The sequence below is a fragment of the Carya illinoinensis genome, chromosome 2 (assembly GCF_018687715.1).
Source record: "Carya illinoinensis cultivar Pawnee chromosome 2, C.illinoinensisPawnee_v1, whole genome shotgun sequence".
Classification (NCBI taxonomy): domain Eukaryota; kingdom Viridiplantae; phylum Streptophyta; class Magnoliopsida; order Fagales; family Juglandaceae; genus Carya; species Carya illinoinensis.
Genome location: NC_056753.1, coordinates 6796287 through 6821358, shown reverse-complemented (window position 1 = coordinate 6821358; position 25072 = coordinate 6796287). Strand labels below are relative to the sequence as shown.

General features: G+C 35.9%; 2 protein-coding genes across 4 annotated transcripts; both read left to right on the top strand.

Moving 5' to 3' along the window:
* The first annotated feature begins 91 nt into the window (after positions 1–91).
* Positions 92–3736, top strand: LOC122301979. The gene is made up of 3 exons (XM_043113318.1): positions 92–796; positions 2254–2292; positions 3015–3736. Exons 1-3 carry the CDS (start codon positions 668–670, stop codon positions 3174–3176), a joined length of 330 nt encoding a protein of 109 aa, XP_042969252.1. The 5' UTR covers positions 92–667; the 3' UTR covers positions 3177–3736.
* Positions 3737–15050: 11314 nt separating this feature from the next.
* Positions 15051–23735, top strand: LOC122299301 (U11/U12 small nuclear ribonucleoprotein 59 kDa protein). Of its 3 annotated transcripts, none has more exons than XM_043109485.1 (10): positions 15051–15211; positions 17142–17298; positions 17495–17837; positions 17945–18028; positions 20001–20066; positions 21447–21519; positions 22053–22429; positions 22653–22693; positions 23054–23170; positions 23291–23735. In XM_043109485.1, the coding sequence occupies exons 2-9, from the start codon at positions 17144–17146 to the stop codon at positions 23130–23132; spliced, it is 1218 nt and encodes a 405-aa protein (XP_042965419.1). In that variant the 5' UTR covers positions 15051–15211; positions 17142–17143; the 3' UTR covers positions 23133–23170; positions 23291–23735. The 3 variants fall into 3 exon arrangements, with proteins under 3 accessions (XP_042965419.1, XP_042965411.1, XP_042965401.1); XM_043109477.1 differs by having other exon boundaries at positions 23054–23175; XM_043109467.1 differs by having other exon boundaries at positions 23054–23735.
* Positions 23736–25072: the final 1337 nt, after the last annotated feature.

Genomic DNA, 25072 nt, shown 5'->3' with positions numbered 1-25072 from the left:
AGTTTACTTTTAGTAGATATAACTCTATTGACATGGATGCAGAGATTCCTCACAACTTTATTTACTTTTTGTAATTTTTTTTTCCCGTTAACTCCATCTCTTCCGGCTCTCCCTCTCTCTTTCTTGTCTTCTTCTTCCCCAATCCGTTTGTAACCAACACAACACTTTCCTAAAAAATTCTACAATATTTCCAACAGCTTCATGCGACAAAGGATCAGGTAAGCATCTTCGAAATCAAAATAAAAGATTTTGGATACAGATTTCAACTTGCTTGGTCTTCGATCAGATCATCTCAGTCGGCAGCTTCAACAAGAGAAAAGGGCTAACGGCAACCTACTGTGTCAACGGAAAACAACCCACTGTCAACCCCAATTAAAATTTGCAACCCTCGTGCTCCAACAGTTCCTAAAGACAGCTAATCTACCATCTTCATTTGAATTGCTGCAGCCCTCTAGATTCTGCAATCGGCATGGTAAATGATCAGTAAGTCCACATGAGTTTTTATTTTCTTCGGTCAAACTGATCCCTTGCCATATGCATTCTACTTTATTTCTATCTACCATCCTTTATTTCCAATCTCTCATTTCTTTTAACATCATCTCTGTAGGGGTAGACTTGAAAAGCATTTGGTTCTTGTTTGCTGTTGTGTTTCCTATATAAGTCCATCATGTCGAAATGTAGATGCTCCACCACAATCTTACTACGGAAGCAGAGCTCCTCCACAGTCAAGCATAGTCACCGAACTCTTACTATCAAGAGATTATCAATCACGGCTCTGAGGACGCGCTCTTATTGGGTAAGCATCGATCTCCATTCAAACTTGAGTATGTAATCAATTCAATATTTCATAACAATTTTGTCAAACGTGTGGAGTGCATTTTTCTTAATTAGAATTGGTTGTGCTTTGGCGTTGGTGCATTTGACTAGAGAGCACTCAATGGGCGAATTTTGTGTAAAGTAGGTTGTAAAATTAGCATAAAGAGAATTTTTTGATGATCGGCTTTTCATATATGCATATAGTTATTTAATTTGTAGTGGTGGTGATGCTTATATTGGGTTTGAGGATGCACATTATGTAATTTCCATATGTTCTTGTCTTATTCTAGCACTAAATCTGGATCTTCTATTCAATGGATGCCACACCTCAATATATAATCTATTATTAAAAAGTTTGTGATTGATGTCTCAGGTGTGCATAATTACTATATATACTTGTTTATTTGTGATTATTATCTCATGCTAGTGTTGGATTCTGTATGGGTTTTCGGGTTCTTCATTGAAGTTTTTTTTTTTTTTTTTAGTATTTTTGGGAGGCCACTAATTTTTCTGTGTCATTTTGGGTCTTTGTGGACATGGGTTCTTGTTTTTCTCTGCTTTGGATTGATTTAGAGTCCTAGGTCCTGTTTTTATTGATCTTTTCATAATATGGTTATATAAATTTTTGTTTGAATTTATGTAAGGTGGGATTTTCTCTTTGGTTTTACTTTGGCGTCTAAAAGTGGAATTTGCATTTTTGTCACCCTTCTTTGTTTTTTTTTTTTTTCCTTAATGGTTGAGGTTTGAAAATCTAATTCCTTTATTGCAATTCTCGTGATGACAAATCAAGAATGCATATTACATGTTATGATGGAATTCCAAGCTTTGTGTGAGAAGTGTGCTTGGTTTTTTGAGGATTTTGTGATTGCTTTGAGATTGTTTTAGTTCTTAACAAATAATTCGAGTTATTTTTCAAATCTGATTTGTTATAAACTTGGATATTGATTCTTTTTCCTACATCTTAGATTGGACATACTTTCTTTGTCATTTGAGGTAGTTTTTTTTTTCCCCTTTTTTTCCTTTAAATTCATCTGTAGTTCTCTCTGTATCAGAGTAACTTTTGTACGCCTATAAAGTGACTTTTTCATAATATGGAGAATTGATGTAGATTAATATTTTTCTATAGAGAATCTATTTTATTCCTTTACAGTAAATGCTTGAAGTCACCGACACACAATACACAATTCATTGTCGTTATTTATTGAAAAATGCAAGATTCTTCATTAACATCCACCTGACAGTGGGGTAAATTGAGTATGTGTAATTAGAATCGTGGATTCTATTGTTACTCAACTACTTAAGTTTCTGAAGTTGGTGTAGAACATATACGTTTTAGGCGATATTTATGTTTGTGATCTTGGGATCCCCATATATGTATTAAAAGTTGTAGCCCTATTGAATTACTTTCCTAATATTGGCTTGTATTAAAATTTGCAGCCATACTTTTTACGCTCATCCAACAGCTCCTCTTACAAGGTATTAAATATTTCAGTATCAATGTATTATAAATTTATCTTACATTTTTAGTGGGCTTGGAATCCTTCTATGATATATTACATGCATTTGACTCATAAACAAAAATAACATATGACATGTATTTAATTAGTGAATTCCTATATTTCTACACATTGCTTGTACCATGTCTATGATGCATAGCTTGACGTAATAATATGGCTTTAAGTGCATTGTTTATTATTTGCATTGTATATTCTTTGTGCTGTCATTATTGCCCATTAGCAACATACCATGGCTAATGTAGAGGTTCAATGTGATCATGACCTGTGGACTGGTGGGTTTGAGGACAAGCTGATTGACATGTTGTACCAAGAAACATTGGAAGGTAAATTGGTAGGGTCCAAAATAACAAACCGTGACTGTGTCCTACTAGCGAAGCACCTCAATAACCTGCGTATTAAGCGGGTTGATTCATCACAAGTGAAGGAAAAAATCGCCCATCTTAAAAAGATACAACGCCAGTTTACAAATTTAATAGGTCAAACGTGCATGGGTTGGAACCCCATCACAAAAACTATAATTGGTTTGGACGAATATTGGGAAATGCCATCCGGGTAACCTTCCTATTCTTTTGGTCTAATTGATGTATTTTTAATTTATTACTTTATGTAATCAATTTATGGCCCATTAAATGCATTTAACTTTTATAATCAACTTGTTCAATTATTTTTACCATTTCTTAGGTCCAATCTGAGTGGAAAAAGTTCAAGAACAGCGATTGTAGCAACTATAACATCCTCTGCACGATTTTTGCTCAGGCAGTCGTAACAGGGATGTTGCATTTTGTCTCAACACAAGAACCCCCCCCTCCAAAGAAGAGGAGCAGCATCTGGAGGATGAATTGAGGGCTCGAGGTCCTGTGTTTGGCACATACACTGGATTAGACTCGACTATTGATCTGGATACCATCGATATCACTCCCAAAATGCAAGGAGGGGCGCCGCAGCGAATGACTCCTCGACGACGACGTAGGTACACAGCCAGGCCATCAATCTCACTAGATCTGGCTGATGCTTTGAAAACAATTGCCACTAGTTCTAAAGCGCAGGTAGAGTTGGATGCAAAGATATTTGACCTATGCAGTTCAAAGCACAGTAAAGGCGAGAGTTCAAATACTGAGTCTGATGCAGGTTATAACAGTGTTGCATAGTGTAAGTAGTTTTTGTATAATAACACCCCTCTCCTACCTTTGGACGTCCAGCTTGCCGCAGCAAAAGCTTTTTTGGATCTTAATATGATCAATATCTTCCAGGCCATGACTCCAGAGCTGAAATTGCACTGGGTGTGGTCACTATGATAACCACGCATATTGGACTTGCTTTGGATTTACAGAATTATCTGACACTTTCTTTTACTTATATTTTATCTAGAACTTTATTAGTTATATGTTGATTTCTAACAATCATATTTCGTGTGGGCTAATTTAAGTTCAAACATTGGCGTGATAATTTTTTAAAAGTACTTGCTAAGTTTATACACATTATTGTTCCTTTTATTCCTGATATTACAAATACTAAAAATTTCTAAATATTTATGTACCACATATTTTTAAAAGCCTAGCATGGACAATGATAGTAGGTAGAATAATGAGATAAACACTAAGGAGAACGAGGCAAGCGAGGAGGGCTCTAGTCGTAATGTGTCAAATAGATTTGACGAAGATAGATGGGTAGAATGGAACTCATGGAGAAGATGTAACGATGGTACGCAAGAAGAGGTGACCCTTCTAAACATGATGATGGAGGAGCAGCAATCCCGTGCCCAACGTCGTATGTCTAGGCCACAACATAATATTGGCTTGCGCGGAAGGGAGTATATCATCGCAGTCTTAAATGGACATCCTGATAACTGTTACGAGATGTTTCGAATGGAGGTATATGCATTCTGGGCCTTATGCAATCGGTAACGTAGAGATGTGGCCTTGTGTGATTCGACTCGACAGGTCACAGTTGAGGAAGCCTTATGAATGTTTTACTACACCGTCGGAAACGGTGTGGTTCAACGAAATTTAGCTAATCTATTTCAACATTCAGTTGAAACTGTGAACCAACATGTGTATGCAGTAATGCCTGCATTATGTCGCCTTGTGCGCCATGTGATTAAACCAAGTCAGACGACGGGGGTGATGCCTTATATTGAAGGAAATCTCAAATATTATCCATGGTTCGAGATAAATTTTTCTTACATTATCTATTTTCATAGATTAAAATGCACTCTACAAATGACGTAGTGTTTCCAATACATAATTTTGGAATTTATGCAAGTTTAAAACAAAATCTGCAGAAATGTCATGGTGCAATGGAGGGGGTCATGATTGACGTAGCTGTGCCGAGTTCCGTAACTAACGCATATTTAAATCGGTATCAGCAACTTGCCCAGAATGTCTTGTGTGTCTGTGATTTCAATATGAATTTCACATTTGTATACGCCAAGTGGGAGCAAACAGCCCATGATGCTCGCGTTTTAATTGATGCGTTAAGGAGTCTGGAGAATAATTTTCCATGGCCTCAAGATGGTAATTTCTACACATTATTTAATTTATACCTAACAAGTGCTCAGTAATTTTCTATACCATATTTATAAAAAGATTACTGTTCTACTAAAATCTTAGGTTATTATTATTTGGTAGATTCTGCATTCCCTTGCATGGAGGGATATATGTCGCCGTATCCAAGGGTGAGATACCATAGATCTGAACATCATGGAAATCGTACATTCCAAGAATATAAAGATCTATTTAATTATCGGCATTCATCCATTCGGAATGTCATTGAACGAACTTTTGGTGTTTTGAAGAGGCATTTCCGACTTTTAAAAAACATGCTTGAATACCGTCCAACTCGGCAACATTATATTATTATCACATATTGTGTGATACATAACTTCATCCGGACCGTTACGCCTAATGATCAAACATTTCTGGCATTTAACAATCCCGATGATTATCCAGAAATGAGTATGGATCAGAACAGCAATGAACAATTTTATGTTCCTGACATGTCAACTGCATCGGCACAGGTAATGGCTGCAAGTAGAGATGCTATTGCACAGGCTATGTGGATGCATACTACTAGGCAACAAGGAAACACCTAATTGCTAGCATGATGTTGCTTTTTTTTTTTTTTCATAATTTCTGTTGAAAAAATCTACAAGCAAAATGTAGTGTAAAATCAGTTTTTACATGCATTTACTCATTTAAATAATAAAATGATATTATTTATTAATTTTGTTATTTTTAAATAATTTTTAAAAAACTAATTATATTTTACATTTGCAAATAAAAATTAAGAAAGATAATGGTACTTGGTGTTACTCATTTAACTCAAAATATAAATAAGAAATAATATATTTTATGAAGTAAAAGTATGGAAAATAATAAAATAGTAATATGAAAAAAAATATGAAATGAAATGGATAAAAAAATATTAAAGAAAAGGGAATTGTGAATATGTTTGCATGATAAAAAAAAGTGTGATCGTGGTAGTATTGCAAGTGGCTGCTTTATACATGAAAAAAAGAGATGGCATTTAACAATTTCGGATGATGCAGTGGGTCATCCAAACTCATTGCTATTTCGGATGATGCAGTGAGAGTTCACGTCGGTCAACCCTGTCAGATAATACAATTTCGGATGATGCAGTGGGTCATCCAAACTCATTCAACCATCTCAACTCAACACTATTCAAAAATAACTCAACTCAACTCAATTCAGCTGACCATCCAAACGCAGCCTAAGGGATCGAGTTCGTAAAGCCGTAAATATGTATTGTATTATTAACAATGAAACTCTTTTTTATCTATCAATATGTATTGTATTATTAGTTTCATGCCCCATTTGATTAGTAAGAATGGATTTTCATTTATAGAAAAATGGGAGTTAAATTAGATAAGTTTATTGGAGCCTATGGACTGAAAGTTATAATTATTAGTGACTGGTTTCAGCTTTAATAATGATCGGGAAAATAGCCACATGTAAGTCAATGTTTATCTATCATTTTACAGGTTTATACAGGTCTTAATTGCCAACTTGTTGTAACCTCTCATTCACAAGTCCAACAACCAATGGCAGAACTACATGCATCTAAGGGGGGCCAAAAGTTTTTAAAAAATCAAAATATACCTTAGTTTTGAATCATAGTTTTATAAATATAGAAAATGGCCCCCCAAAAAAATTTATAATCTCTATATACTCTATAAAATCTTATAAAATTTTAATATACTTAAAAATGTATCTTCAATTTTTTTCTTGTAATCTCAAAATTTTGTTAATTCCTATATATTATTTTTTTCAAGAGTGTGGTATCACCAAAATTAAATCAAAACTAAGTTTATGAGAAATAATAAACTTATTAATAAGGATTCCAAAGTTTTTTGTTATAGAATATTAGATTTCTTAATTTGGAATCCAAAGTAAAAATGTAGAAAAATAAAGTTAGTAATCTATATGAAAAATAGTTGAGAAGTTTTATCCTCTAGACTTTATTGAGCAAGAAAAATCTTATTTAAGGTCTATATTATAGTATTATATGCTTAATGTGATATGAAAATATCTAGAGTTTACATGAAACTTAATAAACTAACCTACATATAATATACTAAAATGAAAGATGACATTCTAAAAGATCACTTGATAGTTTATACGAAGTATATAAATTATAAATATTTCATTATGAAAATAATAATAGATGAATATTATTTCATAAAACATTATCATCAAAAATCTAAAACATATATTAAGATGTTTTATTTTTAGAATTTTATTTCTACGTGTATATTGTAAATTATCAAGATCTAATTTTATATATTTATGATTTTTAAATTTTAATATGTCGCACACTAGAAAATTTAGCCCCCCTCCAAAAACTTCCTGGTTCCACCATTGCAAACAACAATTCAAATAAGTTAATTGCAAAATATCATATGGATATATACATATGGATACCTGCCCTTGTACACCATAACCAAAACATCACAAGTTAATTATTGTCCAATTACAAAGAAAAAAACATAAGAAGAGTATAATTACATTTGGTCCATACAAAAACCATCTACACCATACCCATTTATCTATATGTTACAATTATCCGAATCAAGCCAAAACTATTACAATTGATTCAATCTAGTACAAACAAAATAATATTCAATTTTCCTTCTAAAGAGTTCTCTCTCTCTCTCTCTCTCTCTCTCTCTCTCTCTCTCTCTCTCTCACTTTATATTTCCTTTTTCGAACTTCATACTCACGCCGCAATATGTCATCCCACATCTTCTAAACTACATTCTCTCTTGCACGAATGTTCTTCTCCAGAAAATAAAATATATCTGTCCAAACGAAAAATTCACATCTTACTTCTCACTGCATACAATACGAACATTTAATTAATATAATAAATTACACCATGCAAAACCAAAATCAATATGTTAATTAGCATGATAAGTTGTTTTACTGTGTTATACTTTAGGCATGTGAAAATTTTCCTTCTAGGATTTTTCTTAGTGTGTCACATCTTTAGTGGTGCTTTTGAACCATACCAACAAGTTGGTGATTACATCACAAAATCATCAACTACAAACGATGATGATTGGGTTGATGTCATGCTTGATTCTGAAAAACCAAACACAAGTTTAGTTTTGTTAATACTTTTATTCATCTTGGGTTGGTATTTAAATACTAAAGTAGAGTAAAGCATTACTCAAAACTCCACATGATTCTCACATATTGCAATACCCAGATCTGCATCAACAATCATTGGGAATTAAGAAAGGCAGAAAAAGTGAGCCTTTTATTTGCACCCAAAAAAAATTAACAAAAATAGAAAAATGATCCCAAACTTGTTTTTTCTGTATTATGAAAAAATTCTTTAAAAGCTTAAACCTAAAATATACCTCTTATGGCATTCAAAAACCAAGTTTTTGGTTTACTCATCTTCGATTGATAAGTTAGGTTTTCTAAGAATTGTGCCAGCAAATCATGACCTCAAATATTTGCTTTCATCTATATCTTGGTTAGGGAAGGCAATGAGTTCTGATTTCTTATGTGTCCAACTATGTTTGGTGCCAGTCCAAAGCTTTCACAGTTCTGGCACATTTCAACACCTAGTAACCAATGCATATACATGTATCCTTTTGATTATTGTTTGTATATGATATGAAAGTCTGGATCAATTGCACTCTAAATACTAAGGTATCTTATGAGCAAGATGTTTGAAACTATGTTCTTGATAGGTCCACGAGATTGTTAAATTTGTCATGGTTTTTCTTGTAATTTGAGCAACAGAGTTTATTCTTATATTTCTTTTTCCTTCAAAATCCACAGTGTAGAAGCTGCAAAAGCAAGGGGAACTCTTATTTATTCCTCTCTTCATATCACATTTTAACACTCACAATCGAGAAATACACAGTCACATACTCAAAAAAAGACACAATCACATACTCAAATCACTTATCAAAAATCTATAAAATATTGTAGAAACATTTTGAAGAAGATTCTTTGGATGAAAAAATATCGTAATGTGGCGTAGTGATGGAAGTCTCACTCTCACTCAATTGTGTTTGGCGTGTTAGGTGATTATATCTAGGGTTTGTTGCGTATTGGTTGGCTAGATCTAGGGTTATCTCAAGGCAACACAAAGATCCAAATTGGTTTGTTGGCGAAAATCAAGACTAGCTCGGGTTAACACTTAACTCTCAAATGTTTTGAAAGAGAAAATTCTCATTCATTGAAAGAAAACATAACAATAATGAAAAACAATGCAAAGACCAAAAATATAAATAGGCACTAGGGTTGGCGCCATCCTAGTTCTAGATCTCAAGCATAATTCACTCCTAAATTTAAGGAATCCTAAATTTATGGAAACATATCTATCAAATGCCTAAAATAAAAGGAAATAAATTAACAAATAAATAAACTCCTAATTAAAATGACATAGCCGGCTACTCTTGTAGAAAAATCACCCACTCCCCTAACTAAAAGGGATTTGTCATCCAAACCCTTAAAATCAAGGCATTGACCAACACTTGAACCTCCTCCTAGTTGATCTTGTCTTGGGCGCCCAAGGACCACCATCCGAGCCATGCGGCCTAGCCCTCATAGTGGCATTACGAATGACTGTTCATGCATCTCCATCAATCCTCCCCCCTTCAAGACCAACCTTGTTCTCAAGGTCCAAATCTGAAAATTGATCCTCGAGTACCCGAACACTCTCTCATGTAACATCCTTGGTTGGAAGCCCCTTCCATTGAACCAAGGCTTCGGTTCTCACTTGGCCACCCTTTCTCACAAGTCTATACTCTATGATCTTCTCAAGTTGGATTGCCATTCTTCCCTCTTAACCCACTATGGCCATCTTACTCACCACCGTAGTTGGATCTCCAACCTTCCTCCTTAGCCATGAGACCTGAAAAATAGGATGAATGTGAACCTCGGCTAGTAGATCTAGCTTGTAAGCAAGCTGTATGCACTTCTTCAACACTTGATATGGGTCAAAATACTTAACCCTCAACTTGATCAATGTTGGTTTGGATAGTGCCTTGTGCTCTCTTGGTAGGTACTTGAGAAATACCCATTCATCTAGTTTAAAGGACTCCATACTCCTCCTTTTGTCAAAGTGTTTCTTCATTTGGTCTTGAGCATGTGTCAAATTATTCTTGAGTTCCTTCAAGACTTCATCCCTCTCTCTAAGCTCCATATCCACCAAATCATTTGGTGAACTCCCCACTTCATAGGCCACAAGCACCGGTGGTGGTATCCCATAAAGTGTCTCAAATGGTGTCATCTTAATAGACCGATGGTATGATGTGTTGTACCAAAATTCAACCCATGCCAAATGCTCTTCCTACTTCTTCGGGTATTGGTGTACAAAGCACCTAAGGTATTGCTCAAAAGTCCAGTTAGTCACTTCCGTTTGCACATCGGTTTAGGGGTGATAGGTTGAACTTCGGACCAACTTCGTCCCATTCATCTTGAAGTACTCCATTCAAAAATTGCTCATGAACACATGGTCTTTATCGGTCACCATACTTCTCGGCATCCCATGAAATTTCATCACTTGATGCAAATAAAGTTTAGCAATAGTCTTATCCGTGTATGGATGTACCATAGCAATTAAGTATGCATACTTGGTCAAGCGGTCCACCACCACAAGCACCTCATCACAACCATTTGAGAGTGGCAACCTCTCAACAAAATCCATGGTAACATCCTCCCAAGTATGAGTAGGGATCGGTAAGGGTTGCATCAACCCCTTGGATTTGCTACTCTTGCTCTTCACATACTTCTTCATCAACCCCAAGTGTCACACTTTCTCACATATTCCCTCACCTCTCCTTTCTTGCCATCCCAATAGAACAAATTAGCCACCATTACCCAAATACGGTACACCCCCAAATGTTCCCCTTCATTGGTATCATGAAAGAGGTTCAAGATCTTCCTTCTAAGCTCCCCCACACTTGGGAACACTACTCTCCCCTTATATTTTAAAAACTCATCATTCATCTCATAATTTTCTACTCCCTTAGCATCCACCTCTAGCTGCTTCATCACCTCCTTACACCTTAGATTAGCTTTTACTCACTCTCTAATCTCATCCTAAACTCCCCATGAAGGACTCGAGAGGGCCTCCAATACCTCAACATCTTTCCTCATTGATAGGGCATCGGCCACCTGAATCCCCCTACCCGGCTTGTACACCAAATCAAACTCAAAATCCAGAAGTTCAGATATCCACATTTTTTTATCTGGAGTGGTGATTCTTTGATCCAAAAAGTTCTTTAAAGGTTGTTGATCCGTGACTATTAAGAACTTCCTTCCCAACAAATAAGGCCTCCACACCCTCATGACCTCTATGATGGCAAGCATTTCCCGTGCATACACGCTCCATCTTTTCTTTTGAACACCAAAGGCCTTGCTAATGAATGCTAGTGGCCTCCCTTATTGTGTCAAAGTAGCCCCTACGCCCACATTACTTGCATCCTTGTGTAGCTCAAATGCCTTATCAAAATTAGGCATAGCAAGGATGGGTGTAGTTGTCATAGCTTTCTTTAAATCTTCAAATACCTTCTCCAAGCCTTCATCTTCCACTTCATGCCCCTCACTCAAGCCCTTTGGTTGGGAGGCCAATGAGATGGCAAAACATTGTCCACTTGCTTCAAGATCTTCTCCATCTCCTTAGGCTCCACAGCCTTGCATCCTCCTCTTCCACTCATTCTCATAGTCACCCATTTACCGCCATCATAAACTCCATATTCATTTTTTTATAATCCGACACGATCTTCCCTAACTCCTCTAACCATTGCACACCCAACACCACATCCAACCCAACAATAGGCAAAAAATACAAATTTACCATAATCTCAAGGCCTTGTGTTTTCAAACATAACTTTTTATATATTTCTCTATACATCAACTTCTCCCCACTAGCTACCTTGACCTCAAATAGAGTGATATAAGTCATAGGCAACCCCAATCTCTTGGCCACTTTAGAGTTGATGAAGTTTAGAGACGACCCATTATCCACAAGATTCGTTACCTATATCTTGACAATGTGTACTTGTGTTCTCATCGTTCTAGACCCAGCAACACCCGCCAAAGCATGGATAGAAATATGAGGGTCTTCCCCCTCGGTCTCTCCTTACTCTTGCTCTTCTTGCCCTTACTACTCCTCCAATACATCTTCCTATTCCTCGGATTCCAACTCTATTAGAAAGATTTGCTTGGCTTTGCATTTGTGACCCATAGTGAACCTCTCATTGTAATTGAAGCAAAGCCCCTTCTCTCTTATTCGTTTCATCTCTTCTTAAGATAGCCTCTTCACCTCCACGAGTAAGGGCTTGGATCCACTTGATGCGCCTCCACTAGGACTTCCCGATGAGAAGTCCTTGTCAAAAGTCTTGTTTGCCCTGATCTTGGAAACCATTGGGGGTGGTTTCCTCACTTCAAACCGGCTACTATTCTTTAGATCTTGAAGTTGATCTTCCTTGACCCGTGCAATCTCCAAAACTTGCATCAAGGTCTTTAGTTTCCTAAACTTCACTTCTGCCGCCAACTAACTATTCAAACCGCCCACAAAGGTCCCAATAAGGGCCTTCTCCGACCACCCATGTGCTTTAGTGGACAAGTACTCAAACTCCCTTTGATAATCTCTTAAAGATTTGGTTTGCTTGATCTTTGAGATAGTCTTATGATAATCCATATATTCGGTTGGCCCGAATCTTCTCAAAAGCTCCTTGACAAACTTCTCCCACTTCAACTCTCTCATTTGAGCCTCATACGTCTTTTTCATCCATTACCACCATTGGTTGGCCTCCCCCTCAAGCAACATAGGACACTGTTGCATGACCCTCCATGTGATTGTGCTCAAAGTATTGCTTGGCTCTACTAACCCAAGTGCTCAAGTCATCACCATTGAACTTTGGAAAGTCCATATTTGGTTTGAGAACTTCCCCCCTACGTGCTTCTTTCCTCTCTTCATGGTTCTCTTCTTCTCCTTCACTTTCCCCGGTTGATTCCTTATTAGGGATTGAGAAATCTTGAGTAGATGAATCGAGTCATCCACCCTCTCTCGGCGTTGGCTTCTTCTAGATCCAATGGAACCCTTGGCACTACGGACTCTTCTCCTATGGCGCCTTCTCTCTTCATTCCTTATTTGATCCACTAATTGGTGAAGCACCTCCTATATTCTTCCAAGCCTTTCATTGGTGGCGGTTTGTTGTACTTTCAAAGCGGCTTCAATATTTTCAATACGCCCCCCTATGCGTTGGTTGTCAATTGACCATAGTTTCCTCTTCTTGGGTTGGATACTCTCAATGAAAGCACCAATTGATGGGAGTCTCACTCTCACTTACTTGTGTTTAGCGTGTTGGGTGATTAGACCTAGGGTTTATTGCATATTGGTTGACTAGATCTAAGATTACCTCAAGGCAACACAAATATCCAAATTGGTTTGTTGGCGAAAATCAAGACTAGTTCGGACTAACACTCTTAACTCTCAAAGGTTTTGAAAGAGAAAATTCTCATTCATTAAAAGAAAACATAACAATAATGAAAAACAATGCAAAGACTAAAAATATAAATAGTGCCACTGGGGTTGGTGCCATCCTAGATCTAGATCTCAAGCATAATTCGCTCCTGAGTTTAAGGAATCATAAGTTTATGGTAACAACCCTATCAAATGACTAAAATAAAGGAAATAAATTAACAAATAAATAAACTCCTAATTAAAAGGACAGAGCCAGCTACTCTTGTAGAAAAATCGCCCATTCCCCTAACTTTAAGGGATTTGTCATCCAAACCTCTAAAAGCAAGGAATTGGCCAACACTTGAACCTCCTCCTAGTTGATCTTGTCTTAGGCGCCCAAGGACCCACCATCCGAGCAATGCATGCACCCCAATGCCACCCTCATGGCCTTGACACTCTTAGCCCTCTTAGTGACATTACGAATGGCTCTTCATGCATCTCCATCATGTAGATCTGAACTTCTAGACGGGTTCTCTTCTTCAAATCTGGACCCAATAACACTCGAACTCGAATTATATTCCATCTTTACCCTATAATCACAAAGAAACAAAGAGATGGGAGTAAAGAGGAAGAGAGGAGCATGGGAGGAAGTGAGAGAGAGAGAGAGAGAGAGAGAAAGGATCTAGATACAATAACACTCAACTCGAATTACATTCCATCTTTGCCCTATAATCACAAAGAAACAAAGAGATAGAGTAGAGAGAGAGAGAGAGAGAGAGAGAGAGAGAGAGAGAGAGAGAGAGAGAGAGAGAGAGAGGATCACACTAAGCTGGAATCACAGAGCAAAGAGAAAGCGAGAGTAAAGAGGAGACCTTAGGCAAGAGAGAATTAAAAGACAATTAGAGGATATGAAGATTTTGGGGAAGCACGGGGAGAAGAATGATTTTGGGGGCAACATCTTAGGGAAGAATTGTTTCACAAAGAAGGGGGGTGAAGCTTCATGAGAGTAGGGTTGACTCAATAGTAAGGCCATTTAGGCCATTGCCTAAGTCCCCACCCTATGCAAGGCCCCAAAAAATAAAAGTGAGTTATTATTTTTTTAAAATAAGTAAAAACTATTTTATTAAATAAATTTTTAAATAATTTTTATATTTTTCAATGTATGCAAGGCCCTATAATAATAAATTTAATATTTAATATAATGAATTATTTATATTTTCAAATAATGTTTTTAAGTTCTTGCTAAATTGAGGTACAAAATTTGCATTGGGGTCTTATTTTAAATTGTTGTATTAAATATAAATTCAAAAAAATTATTTAAATAAAAAATCATTTTATTGAAAATTTTAAAATATTCTATATAATAATCTATATTTTATCTTATTATAACTAAAAATAACTCACTTAAATTTTGCTATAGGTATCAATTTGTATTTAGCTATCCCAACGTGAGATAGAAGTTGTTTAGGACAAAATCGATTCACTTCTTAGTGAGCCCGATTTGCCAAGTAGGGTGTGGAGTGTAAGATAAATAAACCAATTGATGACAAGATTTAGTCTGGTTTGATAACACAGATGAAACTATCTCATCTCATTAATTATTATAATTTTTTTAAATTTTTTCATAAAATATAATAAATAATTCAAACTTATCAAATTCTAAAATAATAATTATATTTTAATAATTTTTATTTAATTTTTAATTTTTATTTCATCTCATTTATATCACTTTTTTATCTAAAATTAAACTATCTCATTTTATTTAATTTTTAACCCAAAAAAAATACGACATAGAATAAACCCTGCGAACTTCCCCCTCGCCCTCCCCCTTTCCCAAACTTCCGAGTTCCCTGCCCGCCAGACGCCCCATCGGTGCAGCCCAGCGCCGCCACTTCTTCCCTTTGACGCCGACGTCTCCGCACCGCCAGGTATCTCTCTCGCTCTCTCTCTCTCTCGCTACAATAAATCGCCGCACCGGCGCTACTTCCCGTCGATACCCACATGAACGGCATCAATGGACTAAGTTGTTACCCACGGATTTACTGGGTTTTGGATTTATTTTTTTTTCTTTCATGTCTAGTTGTCTGCGTCCCACGCAGGGAGGAGTTAGTGTTCAAATTAGAAGAAAAAAATCCATTTTACATGAAGAAATGGGGCAAATTGATTGGATAAGGGCGTCTGAGTTTGGAGCACCATTGCCATGATGAGCAGTGGATAGAAACATATCTGGTGCTTTCGAACACGCCGGGGACTGGAAAACCACCAGAGGAAAAAAAAAAAAAAAAAAAACAGGCGGATAACTTAGCCGGGGAAATGGCAATAGAAAAACAACAAAAAAAAAATTTAGCAGCCGACGAACGGGGACGGGAATGCAGGGGGACGGTGCCCCGGGGGTGGTTTGTGGTGGGGCGCTTATACGGAGGAATCAGAACATAGAAAAAAAAAAAAAAATAGAAAAGAAAAACTTCACTGACGTGGGATCCCTTTGTCTCTAAGTAATTTTCATATCCAAAACTCTCTTCTTCCATTTTTTTTTTCCAAATTTTCGGCATAACTTTGTTGAGCTTTTGAAAAATCTATGAATAATTCTGGCTCCGACTGTTTGCCTAGAAATTCGGTGGAAAATTAAACTATCTTCGACACTTCATGTGGACTTTGAATAGGAACGACTTCAAACATTTGAATCGGAAGTAGAAATCCAAAGAAAGAATTGGTTTGGCTTTGGTAGGTTGGTCTAAGAGCTCGCTTCAGCCAAGCAGTTCCATTATTAGTTGTTTTATTTATCAAGGGTGAGAAATAAGTGTACATATCTAGGTTTTGGAGCATGTCATCTTTCTCGCCAAGTGCTTGTCTTTATTACCGAAAGAGTAGTTTGAGTTCAATTGGCTAAGAACAAACTCTTACATAGTCCAGAACATTATTTGCATCAATAAATGCAACTTCTGAACTTTCTTTTATGCAATTGGCATGCGGTGAACTTTGGACAATTTAAGACTTTTGCATTTGTATTATATTGCTACTATGTCTTCTCTGAGTTAGCACATATTCCTTGTATGGTTTCAAGTTCTGGAATTAGAAAAATATGAACCTGTTACCCTATTACCTGAAAATTTATTATTAGGGAAAAGAAAATGATGGTTTCAATGTACTATATTTCTGTTGTTGTTAGAGAAAAGCAATTGAATGGACAAGGTATCACATTAGATTCTGTTGGTGTCTTTCTGCCAAGTACTATATGTTTTGTTGCTAACTCTTACCATGTGTAGTGTGTATGCAACTACCATGAGAAAAAAACATAAAGGAAGAGTGGAAACAAATATTTAAATGGAATAGATATAGATTTTGAGAGTTTTTATATGGAGCTTTTGAAAAGTGGCTAGCTAAACTAGAAAAAAAGTGAATTTTCTTCACATGTATACATCCAGTGTACCTGGACCATGCTTATCAATAAAATTTCTTATTACTTATCAAAAAAAAAAAAAGGTGAATTTTCTAGTCAAATTGTGGCCAAAGAGTAGGTAGTTCTAATGCTCTTACACATTCTCATTGTTTTCTTCATTGCCAAACGAAGCAATAGAGTTTCAACAATATAATTGTCTTGTAGTTTTCCAGCAAATTTTAACACTTTCTCATGTATTTTTAATTCATTGCCCCATACAAACTTTTTCCAAGTTTCAAATGCCACATATTTGTTTTTTGCCCCCAATTTTATTCAATATGTTTTATTTGAATCTCACTACTGAGCAAGGCAATCACTGATCATAGCGTAATTGCTAGAGCTGAATGTATCGTCTTCATTTGATTATTTTGGTCAATTCTCATATATACATAATTTATGGACATACATATTGTTTGCAGCAATGAATTTGGTTCCATTCCAATCCACTGTACCACCACCGCCATGGTTTCCGATGTTACCTCCCAACCTACCAATGTCCTGTGCCTTTTGGGAGACTAAAAATGTGGAGGACCGGGTTAAACAGCTGCAAGATACTCTTGATCTTGCAAAAGCAATGTATGTCCCAATACGAATGCAAATTTTGTACTTCACTGCCAATATCTTAATGTCACATTTGATAGCAAATGGTGTTTTTCTTCTTCTTCTTCTTCTTCTTCTTCTTCTTTTGTTTTATTTTATTTATTTTTTTATGATATCCCACATTGCACCTTACGGAGATTATTTTTCATGATTGAATCATTATTCTTAATAGGGAGAAAGAGCTAGAGATGTTGGCAATGATCAAAGACGGTAATGGGAGTGAGACAAGTGAGGATTATGGGTCAAGTGGCATTTCTGTTCATAGGTTCAAAAAAATATTAGAAGATAAGGGGGTTAGTTTGGAATCCCAAGAGTCACTTTCTGTGGAAGCTGCAAATGCATTGATGTCAAAATTAAGAGCTCAGCTTGAACCATTCAAGGTGATCATAGATGAAAGGACTCCATGGGAGGAAAAGTCAGCAGCAGTTAGATTGTCCGACAAAATACGGAAATACAAACGAAATAAACTTTGGAGGAAAAGGAAGAGGAAGCGCATTGCGGAAATGTTGACGAAGGTGGCTTTGTTTGACTTAATTAAGATGTCCTTCTTGCCTCTCTTTTTCTCAGATTATGTTAGAGAAATTCTTATTTTGTGTGTGTGCTTTTTTGCTTTGATATTTAGGAGCGTGAACGATTTGAACAAGCTGATCAAGAAGCTGATGAATGGAGGGCTAGGGAGATTGCCAAGGATATTGCAAAGGGCAAGGTACGGCAATACTTGCATGTTCTGCTGCACTTTTTGACTAGTATTTCCCCTGCCAGACATCCACTAGGTGCTAAGAACCTGGAAACTGATTGTATAGCTAAATATACATGTCCATTATATGGTTTAGATATTATTATCAATTCAGAGTAGCAGCTGATGTGAAACTCTTTCTGGAGTCTTTAGTTTGATTCTTGTGGTGTTGTTTTTGTCTTGTCATTTAATGACGAATTGAAACAATTCATCACTTTGATGGAAGCAAATTAAGGTTTTTTTACATGCACACTTATAAAAAAAAAAGGTTTTTTTACATGCGTGGATCCAGTGAGGAGACAATGAGAGGAGTAAAGTAACTGCTTGTTATGATGTGTAAATTGGGTGTCTTTATAAAACGTCAGAAAAGTCTGAGGAAGAGGGGATGCGTAGTGATGGATTGGTGTTACATGTGCAAGAAGAATGGAAAATCTGTAGATCATCTTCTACTTCATTGTGAGGTAGCAAGGGGGCTGTGAGATGAGATCTTTCAAAGGGTTGATCTTGCTTGGGTTATGCCTTTGAAGGTGGTGGATTTGTTGGGTTGTTGGAGGAAGATGCAAGTTCATCATCAAGTGGCAGCGGTGTGAAGGATGATCTCGTTGTGTATCATGTGGTGTATTTGGTCGGAAATGAATGTGTGTTGCTTTGAAGATAAGGAACGTACAATGGAGGAGCTGAAGAATTTTTTTCTCCACACTTTACTGCTTTGATTTTTTGTCTTTAATTCATCACATTTAGAATGTATTTAGGTGTTCTTCTGTATACTTCCTCCTGTGTACACAGCTTATGCCTATTTCATTCATATCAATAATATTTATCTCTTACCTATCAAAAAATAAAAAATAAAAAATAAAATAAAACATCAGAAAAGGAAGTAATGACAGATACGGTCATACTTAACAGAAGGCATTGTCTCTAAATTCCAGGAGACTAGATCAGTGATAATGTTTATGTTGCTTAACTCAAATGTTGGCATGAGCCACTGTGAATAGTGGATTTGTTAGCAAGTCAGCACTCTCTTGAACTCCCGCTTTCTTTATAAAATTTATCTGTGCTTTTCTTCAGTAAACAGATCCATTCAATTAGAATTTCAAACTATGCACATTGTATAACCCTTCTAGCATTTTCAAGCAAATTAGAATTTGCATGGATACATTTTAATAATCAAATAGTGGAGCAGATAAAAAGGTTAAGCCATAGAAATTTTGGTGATGCACGCCAACAATCATCTTGAAGACAGGGAAGGCTCATTGGATGAACTTAGACGTTTCTTCTTTGATACACTAATGTCATGGGCAATTGCTATAGATCTAAATGGACTTGGTTTTTATAATTTTTTTTGTATCTATTTCTATTTCTTGGCTAGGTGTTTTTATTTGTATACATCTTGTGTACTTAGGCTCTGCATATTTTCATATCTATTACTAAATTTTTTTTACCTAAAAACAAATCTCTCCACGTCTTCTGCTTTTTACATGTATGTCTATCTCTTCCTTTTTTTCTTTTTCTTAGCTGCGATGATGAAGTAATTGCTCCACTAGGATGTATAGTCCTCTAGCTTGAACGCTGGAATGCTGACATAATCAGAAGTGCTTTCATATTCTTAACTTTAATCCAACCCAAAGAGGTATCGTAGTGGTCCTGGGGTGAGTGGTATAAACCAGACATGCTAGGTTGAAAACTCTGCATTCACACTCTTGGGGCCATCGGACTGGGGAAATTTCTCTTTGAATTACTTGAGGTGCACTTATGGGAAATTCCTTACTGAGGACCTGTGTACCCCTAGGATTGGTCGAGACTTTGTCCTAGACACCTGGTGCTGATAAAAAAAAAAAAAAAATTATTATTAACTTTCATTCATTTTGCTGATATATTTTGGAGTTTGCATCAAGTGCAAGCTTAATTGTTTTACTTACTAACTGGGGAATTTGATTGGCAGGTAGAGAAGATGAAGGAAGTTGCAAAACTTAAAACAAAAGAGGAGAGAAAGAGACTAGAATCTGAGGTGAGCATTGGTAGTTTATTCTGCAGAAAAAATAAATTAATCAAAGCTTTATAAACTGAGAATGTTATGATACCTCTACTCTTTCCTTATTCAATGTTAATCATCTAGTGTATGTGAACCATATTAAAACTTCCCCTATGATTTGCCTAAAACGGTTATATATACGCCATTTCTCTTGTTTTTCATCTTCTTTTCGGTTTGCAAAACTTCATTTACCACTTCGTATTGCCCCATAGAAATTCTTTTTCTGCATTTTGCTTTCCGAGGTCCAGGCCCGTGATCATATGATTCTGTCTTGACTAGTATTCTCATTGGTTATCCCTCTTACCACCTTCATACACATACAGTAATTAATATCTGTTGCACTCAACTATACACTTTTAATATACAATGTTCAGATATTTCATTATTATTATTTTTTTTTTACTCTTTCTGCTCTATCCGGGATAGGAGTTGCTTCCATGTTTATTAACTTTTGTTTTATCTTCCATTTTTCATTTTCATGGATTGAATAGGTATTTTGTGTTCTTGCATTGTCATACTTAATTTTCTGAAGATGATTTCAAGTTCAGCTTTAGGCTGAAACCGAGATTTTTACCATTTATACTTTGATGAAAGCGGGAACTTCTGATGGGGGTTCTTTTGATTGAGTGATAGACTCATCTATCTGAATTTGCTTCTACTTCCTATTTGTTTTTTAACAAAATCTCTCTCCAACTGGTTGCTCATGTTTGGCTGTGAGGTGATCTCATATTAGTCAGAGATATTTTTCAGTCTAGGATTATCTTACTACCAAACGTATAAACATAAAAACTATCTTACTCGGATTTTTATAATATCAAAAATTCAAAAATAATTTTCAAAATAATATTTAAAAAAAAAAATCTGCAGCCATCAGCTACTGATGGTCAGCCTGGCCACCAGTAGCAGTCCGATTACGGGGCAGCCAGATGGTGGCAGCCGTGTGCCACCAGTGAGGCTCCCAAATCTCTCTCTCTCTCTTTTTTTTTTTTTTTTTTTCTTTTATTAAGTAATTGAAAAATTACTTGATAAAACATGTAAAACAAAGCAGATAGAGAAACATTTCGCAAGACTATAAATCTGTGTTGTTCTCCTGTCACAATAATGATGTGAGTTCGCTGATAGTGAGATTTACTGTTTTACATATGCTATACTCTAATGACACTATCATGTCTCTGTGGAAAGACTTTTTTTCATGAGAAAGACCTCACTTGGATAGCAATGATACGATGTACCTTATAAAAGAAATAGGATTTAATGGGCTGTCTAGTGAACTGTTAAGTCTTTGATGTTCTTGCTGCTGATCTCTCTCTCTCTCTCTCTCTCTCTCTCTCTCTAACATTACGTGTCATTTTTCAGCTTGAACAGATATTGATTGTGGAGAAGTTGCAAGAGTTACGCTCCATGAGGATCCAAAAATTGAAGAAACAAGGTCTGCTTCTTAATCTTATTTTTTTTTCCTGCTTGTCTGTGATGTGGTGAACGTTCTATTTGCTTAAACTGTAAATCTGGTGTGTTTTATATCAGGTTCCCTGTAATGGAAGATTGCATTTCACTTTTATTTTAACAAGTCAATACAAATAAATTTTGGCCATTATATTGTGCCATATCATAACATCCAGTCACATTTTATTACAATATTAAGTTGCCGCTAAAATTTGACATGTACATGCAAACCTTACATTTTTTCCATCTTGGTATAAGAGCTGGCAGTGGCTACAGATGATGCCTTTTTTTTTTTTCTTCTTTTTTGATGAATATGAAAGGCCCTTAGTTTAATTAATATTGTTCATTTTGTGGAAGAGATGGACTTCTTCATGTTTGTCATTTTTTAGAAAAAATGTTTTGTACCTGCAATTTGTATTACATGGTGTCTATGTACCTGAGATTTAAATAGCAGTGTACTATCAAATTTGTTTGATTCTATAATTAAATGATTGTAATGTTGGTTGCATAATCGTGCAGGTCATTTTTTCCCCGAGGAAGATGACAAGTTTCTCGAGAGAGTTCGAGCTGCCGTTGAAGAAGAGGAACGCCAAGCAGTTGCTGCAGCTGACACAGATGCTGCCAAGGGTGCCATTGCAACTGCTGAAGAATCTAGGAAAACCCTCCAGGGTCATGGGTGCGACAATACAAGCAGTGAGAAAGGCAGTAAGGACAGCATAGACTTAGTAATTGAGACTGAACATGATAAAAGCACTATTGTCACTGTCAATGAATCTGGATCACAAAAATTGGAGGGACGAGGAGTTGGTGGAGCTTATGATTTGGTGGCAAATCTGCCATTGGAGTTCTATCATTATTATCATGGCAGCAACGCCGACATGGGCACCCTTATTGAGGTGATTTTAACTAGTCTCTCTTCAAGTTTCTACATACCTTTCCGTGTGCCATCTACTTTATGCAATTTAATTAATTTCCTAATTTTGAGGAGCATTCTTCCATTATATGTGCACATGGGTGCTAGTTTAATTAACTTTTGTGGATGGCAGTGTAATAGATAGCCCCTGCGCATCCCGGCATCTGTTTTGTTTAGATTTAAATCATAATTGCCGTTGCATGCAGGTGAGGAGAACATGGGATGCATATATAAGACCTGGAGGAAGGTAAGGATGCCAGTCCCTTTTGTTAGTTGCTGTTCGCTCTAATGTAATGATAGGCACCATATAGCATGCATTCAGTAAAGAGTTTGGTAGTTGAGAAAATTTCTTGGTTATGGAAACCATTCTATTTCTATAGTTTGGTTTGACAAATGTCACCATTGTCTTCATGGACCATCTGCTGGATGCTACCTCCATTGCTCCACTAGTGGTGATGCTACCACAAATTCCAGCATCAATGCCACAATGACCAACATACCTCCACTAGCATTGCTGCTGCTCCAATCACCATTAATGCCTACTCATGCTGCTTCATGATTTTACTGCCATTGTCATAATTCATCTTTGCTGTTAAATTTGGTGCAGCCGTATTCCAGGGCATTGGGTTCAACCTCCTCCGCCAGCAGATGAGATATGGGCATCCTACCTGGTGAGGCCTAAATGACACGATTACTACAGAGTTTGTGGCCGTTTTTGCTCAAAGTATGGTACGCGGCTCCAATTGATCATTTGTAAACTCGAACTTGTTTTCTCTGACATGCATCTAATTAATGCACAGATAGTATTGAGCTATTCTTCAATTTTTATGTTTTCAAATGTAAGGTTTCTTCCATACTCTGACTCCGGTTGCCCAGCATTGTCATAGCATTAAATCAGAAAGAATGACAAAACACTGTGCAAGCCTTAGCATGTTAGAGTCAGAATGGATTTAACTCTGAACTCTGAAGCGAATTGGGAAACAAGGTGATGCTCAAGACATTCACGAAAAGCATCTACGGAGGTTTTCATGTGGGATCAAGGATCAAATCAATAAGCAAGCTTTTGTTGAAGGTTCCTGCAAAATATCCATGGAATGCCGGAAAAAGATATCCCGAGTATGTTTGAGCAAGAACTTGAGGGGTACGTTAATCAAAGATTCAACTCTATAAACTGTTAATGGTTTTGCCATTACCGAATGGTTTTGTTCAGTAAATGAAAAAAATATTCTCTTGTAAGATAGGTATAGAGATCATCTTGTTGAAATCTCAATCTCTTGTGTTTGCATGCCCATACTACCCAAAATTAAGCACGATGCAGTTCTTTTTTCTTTTAAAAGGAAATTTGGATACAAAATCCGGGCAGGTTTCTCTTCAGGAACAGAAACCAAAGTTCCCAGCAAGCAGATTTAGAAGCTTCTGTCTGGCATTTGCCTGTAATCAAGCCAAGCGGGGAAAGTTCAAATTGTCTCTTTTAATTTTTATTCAAGGAGTTTAGGCATGTTTGGAGACTACGAAAATTTCTAAACGTCAAAATAAAATATAAAAATCAATATAATTTTTACAAACTTCGAAACAAAAATTATAGTAAAAAAAATTTAACTTTATACTTTTTCTATGCTCATTTATTTTTTGAACAAGTTGACAAGTTTGTTTACAAATTGCTTGATTAATCCGTTGTTTTCTTGAATGAATAAACATTAGCATTGAAAGCTAATATAAATATTTAACTTCATAATTATATTAAGGTTTTATATCACTTGAGTTACCTGAGCAAAATTATTTATAGATATACATAAGAAATTATAGAAATTAAAATGACAATTTTGTATCAGTAATAAATTATGACTTAAGTGTAGCATTTCTAAATGGAAAATTTTTCTTGTCATCCTCACACACTACACTTATTTATTTTATTTTTCATTTTTTCTATAATAAATATGAAGTGTGTAGACGATAAATAGAATAATTCAATTAGTTTAATAAGAATAAAATGAAATAAAAAATAAAAAAATAAAAAATAATATTTTAATATATAAAGTGTGTAGTGTGAGATGTTGTGTAGCATTCCTCGTTGTTAACAAACGACTTGAAATTAAGGGTAGAAATATGTTACACGATTCGTTAATCTAACACAAATACGATAATAGTGGGTTAGAATTTAATTGTAACGGATTTGGGTAATACATGTTGATCTACTTTCAATACTAATTTACTTGAAATGTAATACACCTAATTAGATTTAAGTTAACACGATTTTACACCCCAACCTGAAATGTAATACATTTAAGATGGAGAGCAACAACATCGCCCTGACTCTTATATTTATTACATTTTATTAACTTTCATCTTACAAACTTTGAAAAATCCATTGAGTTTATAATAATATCTTTATTATATTTATTATATCATACATATCAATACTAAAATGATATCTATGGTAGAACTCATACAAAATTGGCTCCGCTTATACTTGATTCAAGTACGGAATTCGAATCGAGTTGGCGTCAATCCAAAAACAAACACAAAACAGGGATGAAAAATATCAATGCTTTTAACTCTGCCGCCTTTTAATTGTACAGTGGCTTAATGTAGCTGAGGGTTCAAGAATCCAAACGCTCCATTTTTT

Coding starts and splice junctions, on each gene's coding strand:
- LOC122301979 (XM_043113318.1), top strand. CDS start 668: ATGTCGAAATGTAGATGCTCCACCACAATCTTACTACGGAAGCAGAGC. Junction 797..2,253: donor TGAGGACGCGCTCTTATTGG/GTAAGCATCGAT, acceptor TAAAATTTGCAG/CCATACTTTTTACGCTCATC. Junction 2,293..3,014: donor CCAACAGCTCCTCTTACAAG/GTATTAAATATT, acceptor ACCATTTCTTAG/GTCCAATCTGAGTGGAAAAA.
- LOC122299301 (XM_043109485.1), top strand. CDS start 17,144: ATGAATTTGGTTCCATTCCAATCCACTGTACCACCACCGCCATGGTTT. Junction 17,838..17,944: donor TTGCGGAAATGTTGACGAAG/GTGGCTTTGTTT, acceptor TTTGATATTTAG/GAGCGTGAACGATTTGAACA. Junction 22,694..23,053: donor TATATAAGACCTGGAGGAAG/GTAAGGATGCCA, acceptor AATTTGGTGCAG/CCGTATTCCAGGGCATTGGG.